Raw genomic sequence first — 12,952 nt, forward strand, 5'->3', positions numbered from 1 at the left:
ATTCTTTTGCCTTTATTTAAAAGCTCACTCTTCTAACCCCTTATACCAAATCCCGTAGAATGTCCCCACACACTACAATTACATGCCAGGGTAACACTTGATTGATATCTACTATCAAAGACCACCCCAAATTTTTGTTTAGAAAACTGTGCAGACAAGGCAGAGCTCTCTGCTGTGCAGGGTTCCTTCTAAAGAAACAAATCCCCCCCAACCCCTTCATTTCAAAGCAGACTCTGTTGAACCCCATCATAATTCTCTGTAAAGTTTGCATGGATTATTAAACACAGATCTAGTGAAAGACTAAAAACTGATGCAAAGACAACACCAACTTGTTTGAATGTTTATCCACCGAATGAGAAAACTGATAAATGGGAGTAGCAAACAATTAGAGAGCACTTACTGTAGCAGAGAGCTGTGGTCCATTCAGCTGTGCGTGCAGGATGGCCTCGTTGATGGAGTTCCAGATCCCCGACAGAGCAATTTCCAGATCGTGTGAGGCAGCCATTTCATTAGTCAGATATTCCAGCGTGGAGATAAACTCCCTCCATTGTGCATCCAGTTCAGACACGCTGGCCAGGCAGCCCCTCATTACATTGAGACAATATCCCACACAGGGCCTGATGAGCGTCAGGCCCTGGCAGTGTGGGCAGTACTGCATCTTCACCAGGGCTCTGCTGCACTCCTTCGTCAGAGCGGCATGTTCAGTAGTATTTATCACTTCAATGCCCAGGCTCAGGGCCTGGCTCAGCATCCTACTGGCCCAAAGAGATTTTGACAGCTCTGTAACCATGTTTTTAGAATAGTGTCCAAAAGGATTTATGTCTTGCCTTGTAAGCCGCAGACACTCTGTATAGTCCTCTGACAGATCTGTAATTCCTGGGTTTATTAGCCGGCTATAGACCAGAGGAAAGAGACTGTCAAAGAACCGCAGTACTGCACTTTCCACTGTGGTCTCTGCGCCCAGAATGTAGAGAGAGATGTCTGTAAAAAGCTCCTTAACAGGCTCTGCTGCTTCTTTTGCCATAGGTCTGTAAGCTGTCTCAAACAGGGAACTTGTGCGGTTTTCAGCAAAGCGAAGCAAAGACTCAAAGGCCTCTAAAAAAGGGGCAGGGGAGAGAAAGAACTAGAGGTTAATGGCAGGCACCTGACATCTCAGTCACAGGAATAACATTGTCCTGAACAGGAACATCAGTAGTTACATGAAATCTGCAATATGAATGCAGTAATAGATAATACAGCTTTCAAGCAGTAATGTGATTAAAGAGACCCCAAAGTATTGCTTGTGCATAATAAAGGCAACACATAACACACAATAGTTTTTCTTTAAAAAGGTGACTGTGTTCCCCCTAGCCAGACCCTGATCCACATTTCACAGTCCACAAAGGACTCGCACGGATTCCAGGCTAGGGCTGGAGCACCAGCCAGGGCTGCGTAAGATGGTTTTTAGAACTCATACTGCATTTGGGCAGTTCAGCTGGTTACACTTCCAAAGCATCCCTCAGCTCAACTGTGAGGTAACCCACTACAAACAGAAGCTGAAACTTTTGTTTCACAGTGCTTGAGTAGGTGGCTGAGAGGCACTTCTCGCAAAGTACAACTCCAAGATGAAGGAAAAGATGCTGGGTGAATAAATTCTCTCCCCATTAACACTGCCCATGTCTGGACACCAACCGGTGGTTGGGGAGGACTTGACATCATGTCCACTATGACCCAAAACCAAAGTGAAACAAACAAATCAGGAAAACATTATCTCCTTTAACTACACCATTTTTGAGTGGCCTAAGAAAAAATAGTATTTAAGGAGTGTCACAGTTAACACATTTTAAATGGCACATGGTAAGTATTATACACCCAAACAACTGATTGGGGTGCTAGAATTCATGGACAGGACAAGGAAGGGATCAGTTTCCCAGACTATTTTTAATGACACAGAAGACAGTAATCCACACCATTCCCACTGCTTTCTTTGGAAGCTCTCCAACAAAAAGCCTCTGACATAAATCATCCTTGCACTCCTCTGGGTAGCAAGTAGTTCCAGTCAAGGCAGGAGACCTGTCACTCCATACCTCCTGAGGACTGGCCAGATAATGGGGTTTTGGTCTAATCCTACTCTCCATTCATCACAACATCACCATGCAATTCACTGCTCTGCAGCACAGCCCAAAGTCGCTCAGAGATCAGCCCCACAAAGGAGCAGACACAATACAGAACTCAAGATTAGCACACACTGGCAAAGTTCTGCAGCAAAGCCTGCACCGTGTCTTCCTTGTGACAGCTCCCTGGGCAACTGACTTGCCTGTTATGATAAGCATTACAATCCCTTTTACCACAAAGTGTGCTTTAGCTAAACAGATAATACAGCATATCTCATTGTACATTAAATCATCAGTATTTTGCACACACACGCTGCATCCTTCTGCCAGAAAAATCACTTCAGCACTCCCACTGGTATTACAGCAACTAATACTTTGGAAGTGCTTATAAAATCCTAGAAATTAAGAAACCAGATACACTTCAGTTGAAAAAGATGACAGTACATTCTTGGCAGAGAAACACCTTGCCAAGTTTCAGACTGAAGCAGACTTTCAGAGCTGACGACAATTCTGAAAATTGGATCCAGGATAGAAATCTTGATGCAACTTAAACAGTAGTGCAGTTTGTTGTGGGCTACTGCATACTATTAAAAGGGTTTTTTGTTTGCCACATCACTCCTATGTGTTTATTTCTAAAGGAAACCAAAACATCACTTTTATCATACTACAAAACTCAATAGAAGTATTACAAAACATAAAAACAGGTATTTAAGTTTCCTCCCTATTCATGCTCCCTTACAGATATTCAGCTTATCATTAAATTATGGGAGCAGGGACTGTTGTCTACAATGCCATCAATCTTACACTCTTCCTTTACCTTCCATATCCATAAAGGCAGAACTGCAGGCATTGCTCTCCTTACCTGAAAACTAAATGAAATTCATTCATGAATGTGCTAATGCCCTTATTTTTCTGAGAAAAAAAAGCCCCAGTGAAACAAAAGAGCAAAACATCCACTGACAACATATACCCCAAAAAAAGAGATTTCAGCAGATTCCTGGGATACTAGGTTAGAAAACCATGTAGCATTTTATTTTCAAACCTCGTAACTGTGAAAATTCTGCATGCTATTAAATAAAATTGTGCATTATTCTGAGACAAGTGTGAAATCATGATATGTAATAATGACATTTATTTTTCATTACATAAGGGAAAAATTGTAATGGCATATAGCTTCATTCCTCCTGCAAAAAGAGCCCTAACATCAAAAACACGGCACAAAAATATTGCTGGTGATTATAGATGTGCTGCAAACCCCTGTAAGGTATCATGTGCTTCCTTATCACCACTGGTCAGACACAAAAAGTGACTCATGCCTGCAGTCAATTACATTTCAGAAGGAAATATGTAGGTGCTTTTTCATTGCTAAGGCATTAAGAGATGTTTGAGACAATCAAATTACTGTTCTTAGACCTTTAAATCAGAAAGAACAGGGCTTCATGCAGTCAAATGATGTGGCAACAATGGACAGCTTGAGTTGTGACTCTGCAGAGCAGGAGCTGCTGAAGTGATTAATCATGTGCCTTTCAGTGCACTTTGTGTGGTACTTTGTACAAAGTTTCTAAACCCCAAGGAAGGTTTACCACTATCTGCAAGACCAGATTTCTCATTTATGCTGTCAAATACAGCAAACTTCAGACAGTTATGAACTCACAAAAAGCTGAATTCTAAGCCTAAAGATACACTCGGAGAATTATTTGATCATCTTTCACTGCCTTTGGCTTCAACAAAACCCTACCAGCAGCATAGAAATATATTGCAAATATATCAATTCTGAACAGAAATAAGCCTTAACTGAAATAATCCAACATCTGATGAAGAAATCAAATTTGGAGGTTTTTCGTCTTCCACTCATATTAAAACAAATAGGAATGTGGAGAACAAGGTTTGTTCCCATGTTGCTGAGAAGCCCCTTTTTGATTTAAGACTACAGGAAAAGTGAAACACCAGTTAGTTTTGAATTTTGAACACACACAGTGGTGACTACTTAATGAAAGTCAGGCAGCATCACCTTCCACGGGGAGAATTTTGTTCAAACCGTTCATCATGTGCTCAGCGAACACTTGACTCCAGCACTGATATGCCTGGACACTCAAACACAGCTGATCAAACACAGCTCACCTCTGCAAACTTCCCATCTCAACTGCCAGGGTTATGAAATGAGCTCCTGGAGACAAGCCCAGTTCTGACAAGATGCCACGCTGGGTTTGCTGCTCCAGCAGCAGCACCAAGCCTGCCGGGCCAAGCAGCCAACCTGGTCCACATGCTGGGCCTCCAGCCTGCTCCCCAGCCCTCACGTGCACTAGAACTGGATTATGGTCAGTCTGACACACACAGATGGACAAACATTGCTCTGCATGTATAGCATTCATGCTTATTCATCCCGAGCATGGCACAGCTTGGTTTGGAGCACAGGCTCCCTTCTGACAGAAATACATCCACCCTGACACAAGTACGTTTCCCTTCTCTTCAGCCAGCAGCTACACCTCCCATACCTCATGCAACGAGCATAACAAAGGATTCCTGACTTATCTCACACCAGCTTCTGCACTGTAACACCACTGACTCCTTCAGTGGGATTTAATCCTGATTTAAACCCACTGCATATCACAAAATGCTGCAAGAATGGAAGTGTTTCTGCTAAAGAATAGTGCTACAGGGAGAAACAGATGTAGGACGAAGGTGTCAATCTGCTCAATGCTGGTGTACCAGCATTTTCCAAATATCTCCTCTATTTTTCCACCACCTGGGGATCTATTTGCGGAAAAACAGGTAGGTATTAAGTGTCTCATGTCACATAAACACTGCATTCACCAACTTGCACAACCTCCCTTCAGCAGGAATAGCTGCTTGAGTTTTTAAACTGCTGTCACCTCTATTTTAGTCCAACCAAGTGCAACAGCTCTCCAAGTTTGTCTCCAGGCCACCACCTTTTCTCCTGCAGCCTTATCCTCCAGACAAGAACCAAAGATGCAGAAGTACCACACATCAATTTGCCACTCTTTCTGCCACAAAAATCTTTCTGGGTGTGTTTGTCAGGCTCCAAGACAAACAGCAACATCAGCTCAAGGAAATACGTGAGTGGAGGATTCAGCGAAGGGCACAGAGCTGGTGCATACATGGTGGTGTGAGAGCCTGCATTCAGGGTTGCCTTCATCTCATAAGCCCCAGATTTCTTACAGTACATGGAAGGCAGCAGATGTGGTCTCAGGGAACCCACACAGATAGGAGTTTTCCAAGAAAATCTGGACTGACATATGATAGCCATGCTTAGAGTAGGTTCATTTGCTTTCCTCACTCCTACAAGACCCTCACATGCCATTGAGATTCTTACTCTGTAAGCAGCTGTGGGGTTCAGATGGAGAGCATTAGGCAAGGTTAAGCAACCTCCAACTTGCTGGATTATGAATCAGCCCAAACCTACATTCTTTTCTTTCCAGAGGTCCAACGCAGGAATATTAGCATGGAAACAATTTCACCAAAATGAAGTCAACCTAAACACCAGATACCTCTGCTCACAGAGGATTATTTCTGCCCCAGAGTAGCTGAGCCTCAGATATTAATGAACTCCCATGTCTTCAAAAACCAGAGTCCCAAAACCCAGTGCAAACCATGACATGCCTGTGTGAAAGGGAGGTTACTGCCACTGTCACCAGACAGAGTGGCAGCTCTTGCTCACAGAACTGACCATGTAAGACCACTGGGCTAATGCAGCAGCTCTCCACTACATCAGTGACTCCTTGGACTCTGCAGTTACTAACGGCCTTCTGGACTTCAGTTTTAAAAATCCACAAACTCCTCAGAAAAAGAAAAAAGGAAACCATTCTATTATAAACATTACAAAAAGATTTTAACAATGCTCAAAACCCGAAACTATCTATACAGAATCTATACAAAAATAACATCTGTGTACATTTTAGATTTTGACTGTAATCATGAAAGAAGAATGACAAATTTAAGTAGCTCCATTATTTGTTTGGTCTCTTAGGACCACACTAACATTGGCTGCTTTCCTTTCAACATCTTGCATTTATTACAGAGTTACAGAATGAATGAAAGCTAGACTTGGTTGAACAATGGCTTCCTTCTCATGCTTTCATGTCCATTAAGATTTCTACATCTTTATGGCTTGCCAAAATAGAGGACAACATATTAATATTTTGCAGTAGTAGAATTTAAGTACAGAGTGTTTGCAATGTAATACAGGGAGAACAATGCACAAAGCAGAAAAATCACACCCAGACATGACACATAAATGATAAAATTTATCACTCTGCTTTTAGGGTGTACAACGATCTCAAAACATGTTTAAAAGAATATGAACAAAGAGTGCTTAAAAAGCATCATTAAACAAGATGAACAAGTGGTTGGGTTTAAGTTTTTTTTCAGATTACTTTAAAAAAGGATGTAAGTGCAGAGGAAATTGTATCATGTTTGCAAAGACAGAACCCAAAATCCATTCATTCATTCAACTGCTTTTGCAAACAACTTCATGTAACTTTCAGCTTCATTTCAATTCTGTGACATTTTGCTAGGAGCAAAATTTCCAAGCATTTGAAGTTTTCTTCTTATCCTCCTCATTTACCCCTCTGCAGAACACAGGCCCAAAGCTCTTTATTAATACCCTAGCTTCCCATCTGCCTTACTGGTTTTAGAATGGCAGTCTTCCTATAAACAAGCACAGTTGCTCTTGATGAAACTGATGAGAAATGACATGTTAATAAACATGTCTAATGAGACAACAGTGTCCGCTACATCCTGGTTGACACATCATCAACACTTGCAAGAAACATTGCAACCTTGCTCCAAAACCATTTTGGGCCAGAGAAACCCTAAAAGTGCTCAGAATCCGGGCTGAGCAGAAGCATCTCCTGCTTCCTACTCACCTCCTGTAGCTGCTTTTAACAAGACAGGGGCCAAAACAGTTTCAGAATTAAGAAAGTAAAGTCAGTTTTGGAAGAGGGGAGAAAAGGAAGTTTGAATTTGCTCACCTTGACAGTCTTTAGAGTTCATCAGTCCTTCAGAATATAGACCAGATGGGGAAAAAAGAGCTTTCCATTACTGTGTATAGGGGCAAAGTCTTTATTTAACAGTCTCCCCATGAACTTGTCTACATTGACAACATCAGATAAATATCCCATTGTGTACCTGTTGATAGAAACTTCTGCCCAAGCTGGAAAGAAGTCTGTGCCTCCTTCTCTGTTTATACCCAACAGCTACAGACACTGCTGATTAACCAAAAATCAACAAGTAGAATTATTTACAGGCTTCTATTACCTCCTTTAATCCACTGCTCAATTCTAAATGTAATTCAATACTGTTTTTAACTTTAAAAAACTTATGAAAAGTTGTTAGGGCTTTAAAAAGTTCTAGAAGTGAGACTTTGGGAGCATAAAAACACTTTCCTTCCTGGCCTTTCCTCCAGTGCTGGGAGCTACGACAGTGGTTTGCCACAGGAAACACTGGACATGAGAAAGCCTCATGCAATGTGAGCGTCAGAGCAGCTGACCCACTGCTGGAATTTGGGAATGTGGGCAAAACCATGACACTTGGGAAAACCCATTTCCAAACGTTCTGTTGGAAGACTGACTTCCAAGAGCAGCAACAGGAAACACACCACTGAAGAACCATCTGAAAACTGCTGTCTTGGGATGAAGATTAGTCTTGCTTGTTTTATAAGCACAAGTCTACTCTGGCAGCCTTGGCACAGCATTGCAGTTGCATAGGAAACAACCACCCCCCTCAGACTGCTGCCCCAGGCAGCAAACCCACACCCTTTGCTCAACCACACAGTCTTACAGGACACTTTCTTATTTTACTATTTCTTCTTCTACTTTTTTGTAAGTTTAAGCAGTTTCTTTGTTACACATTCTTGTACAGGGAGAAAGGGGGTGAATATGCAGCTCATTTTGGTGACACTGATGTACACTAACTTCGGGTTATTTTAGTATTTGATTCTATTGACAATAGAAATAACACCAGGTTTAAAATAGGCCAACTGCTTCAGAGGCTGGGGGGGGCAAGGGGAAAACAGGCAGTAGATGCACAAGCGCAGGAGATGCCTTAATAACAAGAGAATGAGCCAGCAATAAATACAATCTTTTGTTCTGCTCTGGTCAGTTTGCCATGAAATCACAGATAATGGTTTCTGTAGACTGTGCTGGGGAATATATCCAAATTACTGGAAGTGGAAACCAGAGTGCACATATTCTTCAGACTTAATGGCCTTGGCTTTATAACTTACAAACCAGCAATGCTTAACAAGTTACAACTAACTGCAAAACTATTGGCCAAAAACAGACTAGAGACAGCTCTGCACTCTGCTGCCCCAAACCAAAACTGCCCTTTTTAAAGAAAACACTACATGGAAGAGTTTAATTAAGTTGTTACACTTCACAGAATCAGTTACAGTTTGCTGGCTTGACTTTGACTGTTCACTACATATTTCACCTTCAAACTTTTTTGTGAATACAATGAATGAGCTGGTAACTAAATTTAGCTGTTTATTACTTCTGCATACTTGATTTCAGTACAGTTGTACATTATTTTATACACTGTAATTATAGGGTAAAATTACTTATGCTTTTTTCAAGTGAGCAGTCTCAAGTAAAACTGAGTCAGTTGGCTGGCAGAAAGCTGGAGACCAGATGTGGAATTAACCTTTTATGACACTGCTGGGCTTCTGCTGACAGATAAATAAAGCAAGGAGTTCTCTGGGAATATAAGTGCAGTAGCAGGCTGATGGACACCTACCATCCCCATGGTAAGATGATCTAGAAGAGCAGTAAAAGCCCTGAGAGACCAACTGGATACAGCATAAAGCCATGGCTATTGCTCTTATTCCCCTCTTGTCAAAACAGAACTCTAAAGGATGGTTCATGTAATTCTTATCTACCAAGTTCAAACCTGTCAGCTGTTACTTAATAATATCAATTCACAGTTCTAACAGGATTTGGACCAAGATAACTGAAGAAAGAACTACGGCCGTGCTTCAACAACAACATCTGTGCCCTTCATTTGCTTTCCAAGGACAAGTAATTTATAAAAAACACTTCTCACAATCTATGAGGGGAAACCCACAAGCAGTTGTGTATCTGTAGGTAGCCAGCTCATCACATAACTATAGTCATCTGAAGTTATTTGGAGGTTCAACAGCTAGTGGAGCAGAAACAGAGTTACCCAATTTATTTGATCAGTCACACAGACAACGATGACTGGAAGCCACAGCTACAGCAAGTAGCACACAATTCCCAGGATGGATTACAGCACAAAGCACTTGCAAAATAGCTTTGAATGGCAACTCTGTAACCATTAGTGTTTCTTTCAAGACAGACCCACAGGAACAGTCTACATTGCTTAAATTAGGGCTGATCTAATTAGTCTAATGAACGAAGTTTTTGCCACATAAAAAAAGCAACCAGTTTTATTTTTCCAGGCTAAAACCCTGTGTACTGTTGCGAAGATGCACCGTCAACTGAGAACAACATTTTCCCTTATAAAATAAATTTTTCTGGTAAAAAGAACCATCTTGAACAGTATTTTTTTAGAAATTTGAACTGTGGATCATCAGGGGATGAGGTAAACCCCTGGTGTATTTGCAAGTAACCATCTTGCTGTGGGGTGGGGTGGGTTTGGATTTTTCCCAAATTTTACCACTATTATAAAAACACAGCCCTAAAAAGTATGTTGGCCTAAAAATCCAGGACTTGCATGGCCCCAGACAGGGATGCATACTGGCTCTAAAAGATGGACTGCCCACAGTTTGGTGCCTTTGGAGTAGACACCTGGTATCTGTGGCTGCAGTTCCTCTGAACCTGCAGAACCTCCAGTGCCAAAGACCTGCACAATTTCTGTTCCTATTTTCAGTACCCAACGGTTTGGTTATTCAGCCATAACTGTACATTTCTCAAAGCTCACCGGGTTGTTACCCAAGCACCCAGGGAAGGATGGAGCTCCAGGTATCATCAGGGCATGTCTGATTCTGGGGTGAGCTGAGGGGTGACACTGCTACTGGGGACAACACGTGTCACACACTGGCACCCAAAAATGCTGCTGTTGCTGGGAGACGGTGCAAAACCCTTACCTCGTTCTTCCTGGGGTTCCATAGCAATTATTTTTCCACGTGTTAAGCAGTTTTTCAGAGCTGAGAATCACTGCACTACACATGCCAGCACAGGGCTAGTTGATAAGTGAAAATAATGCCTTTATTGCAATCTCTAGGATTGTGATTTTTCAGGTAATCTCTTCCCACACACTGCTGGACAGAACAAAAGGGTATCACATCTCCTTGGAGTTCCCAAACTACTCTTATCAGAAGGACTGTTGGAATGAACTATTTAGTGTCAATAGTGTAGTTTCCAGAATTAAACCAGACTTGTGGGAGAATCTCTGCACATTCCTGACTACTGTTTGGGCTGGCTGGAGTGTCTGAGGCAGCACATCCTTTATTGTGGCACTCCAAATGCTCTGGGCCTTTATGGAGCAAAAAATCCTCTTACCTGGAACCTGTGCCTAGGTAAGGGTGAGGACAACATTTAAATAACATGTGACAACATACACACACAAATATTCAGAAGCAAGCAAGTGGGCTATGGCCAGAAAATCCAAAATGCAACTGTGGACACAGCTAATGTACAAGTAGAATGTGACTGCGTAGAGATGTTGCTGGTTGATATTGCTGGTTTACACTGCCTGAGGAGAGGGACTGTTCAAATAAATAACAGGCAAAAAAAAGGCCAAAAATTGCTTCTGCAGCCTTACTGCAATTGGAAACCATAGAGAAAGTAAAAGCTGTGCCAACTGTGCCCTGTGCCAGGTACTAATACCAGGGAGAGCAGATGCCATGGCTAGAGAAAGACAGGGCATTTAATGCTGGTGGTCTCTTGAAGCTCAGGCACCACACAGTGACACAATTGGGCTTGGCCAGCGAGCCAGCCAGGCCTGCCAAAAACACTGCAGACAGACTTCTCTCTGTTGCTTGACTTGCACAGTGGCACTAATGATCCCTGAGGCACCGGGCACTGGGATTTACCTACGGAGAAGTGTAAAATACAAAACCTATCTTTAGAATCCAGAGGTGACCAGGGTACCCAGGACGCTCTAAAACTTGTCTCTGGAACACTGCTGCACTGCAGGCTCATGTTTCTTCAGAAACACACTTCAGAGGTGCCAGTAACTCTGGCAAACAGGAGAAATTGAGATATTTATTTGTATGTATCTGATGTAGTAAATACTACCAAGAATGGAAAGTAAAAAATAGTATAAAACCTGCAGTAGTTAAGAAAAAAGAACCAAAAATCCATCTTATGAGTTAATTAGGAGAAAGCAGGAAGATGCAGAAAACTTTTCATTCTTCTGCGAATCTTCTCATTAACAGAAAAGCAACCAGACAGGGGTCTCTAGAGAGAATTTTCTCGACCCTCTGATTAAGGAGTTCAACTGGGAGCAGGAAAACTAATACGTTAGTTTCATAAGATCATGAACTATTTCATGATTTCCAGCTGAATTAGTTAGGTGGTCCATTAAGATCCATTTCTAAAAATCTAAGCAAAAAATAGCTACAAGAGGCAGGATTAATTTAACAAAGATGAAATATGAGGGGAGATGGCTTATTTTTCATGTTTGGGTTTTTTCCCTTTTTGTTTAGGTACTAACATAGGAATTGTGTTAACATAGGAAGTTATGTCCAAGTTTTGTTAAAGAGCTAAGGTCATAAATAAGACTAAAAAAGTTCTTAAAATCTAGACTAAATCTGTATTTATCAACAAATTAAAAACTCTCTAAGTGGAGAGCAGCGATAATGTAGCCCCGTGGGATCAGCAGTGGAGCCTCTCCAGCCCAGACGTGCCAGCTGGCTCGAGCACTGCGCTCCCTGTGCCCACACTGAGTGCGTGTGGGCACATCCTTCAGCTGCCCAGCGAACAGGAGCACGGCTCTCCAGGACACCCAGACACCAGCCTGCACAAGCACGGTGTACTGCCCATGTGTCCAAAAGCATGGGCCACAGAACCTTGTTGCTGTTTCTTCTGATTCTGGATTGACCAGCACTGACCTCATTTCCCAGGACCAACTTCACCCAGCCTTCTTTCTCTATGTAGGGAAGCCTTGGCAAAGCAAACTAAGGAAAACATAAAAGTACCGTAGCTAAGAATGGTGCAGGGGCTGTCTTTCGTACAAGTCATCTTCTGCAAACAGTTTAATTAAGTGGCTTTTGTGTTTTTCAGGCCCTTGGACAACTCCTACCCACAAAAACTAGCAGCAGACCAGCACGAAGTATCCTCTCCCAAATCTGAGCTGGAAACACCCTTTGGCGTTGCGGCACAGACCAGCTGCAAGCCAGTGTGGCCGATGTGCAGGCAAGCAGGGTGAGGGCTCCTCAGCAGTGCCCCAAAAACACACTTAACTCATCTAAGATTAAAGGCAGAGGTACTGCCCTTGGAGAAAAGACACAGGCAAGCAATGCCTGAAAAACAGAAACCACTCCTGCAGCATCTATTTTTGGCTGTGTCCTCTTGTAGGTTACTCTGAAGACATATTTGGTACCATAACACTGTAAGGTAATTGAAAGGATATGTTTACTTGAAGAATTTGACCTTGTTCATGGACTTTCGTTCCAGTCTGTACAAAGAATTTCACTAGACTATTGAAGAAGAACAGTGGACAAGACTTCCATGACTGATTTCAATGGAGACTGAATCCAAATCATGGTAAATTTAGGCAAATATTCAGGGTATTGCTTTTTGAAATTTCCCATGCTTACAAAACCCCACTCAATGGAAAAAATTAAAGACGGATCAATAGCTAAAATAATCCTGCAAAAATGGAACATATATTTCTTTATGGTGAATAATTTCCCCTCA

General features: G+C 42.1%; 1 protein-coding gene across 4 annotated transcripts in view; it reads right to left on the reverse strand.

Annotated features, from left to right (window-relative positions):
- Window positions 1–12,952, reverse strand: part of LOC121670935 (glypican-5-like) — a 338,374-nt gene that overhangs the window by 260,957 nt on the left and 64,465 nt on the right. For all 4 annotated transcript variants that reach the window (XM_042041913.1, XM_042041910.1, XM_042041912.1 and 1 more), the window contains one exon: window positions 401–1,095. In XM_042041913.1, coding sequence (XP_041897847.1) covers window positions 401–1,095 — 695 coding nt within the window. The remainder of the gene's footprint in view (window positions 1–400; window positions 1,096–12,952) is intronic.

This window comes from Corvus kubaryi, unplaced genomic scaffold (genome assembly GCF_017639235.1).
Source record: "Corvus kubaryi isolate FWS band 111438036 unplaced genomic scaffold, C.kubaryi_AGA036_p1.0 37397, whole genome shotgun sequence".
Classification (NCBI taxonomy): Eukaryota; Metazoa; Chordata; class Aves; order Passeriformes; family Corvidae; genus Corvus; species Corvus kubaryi.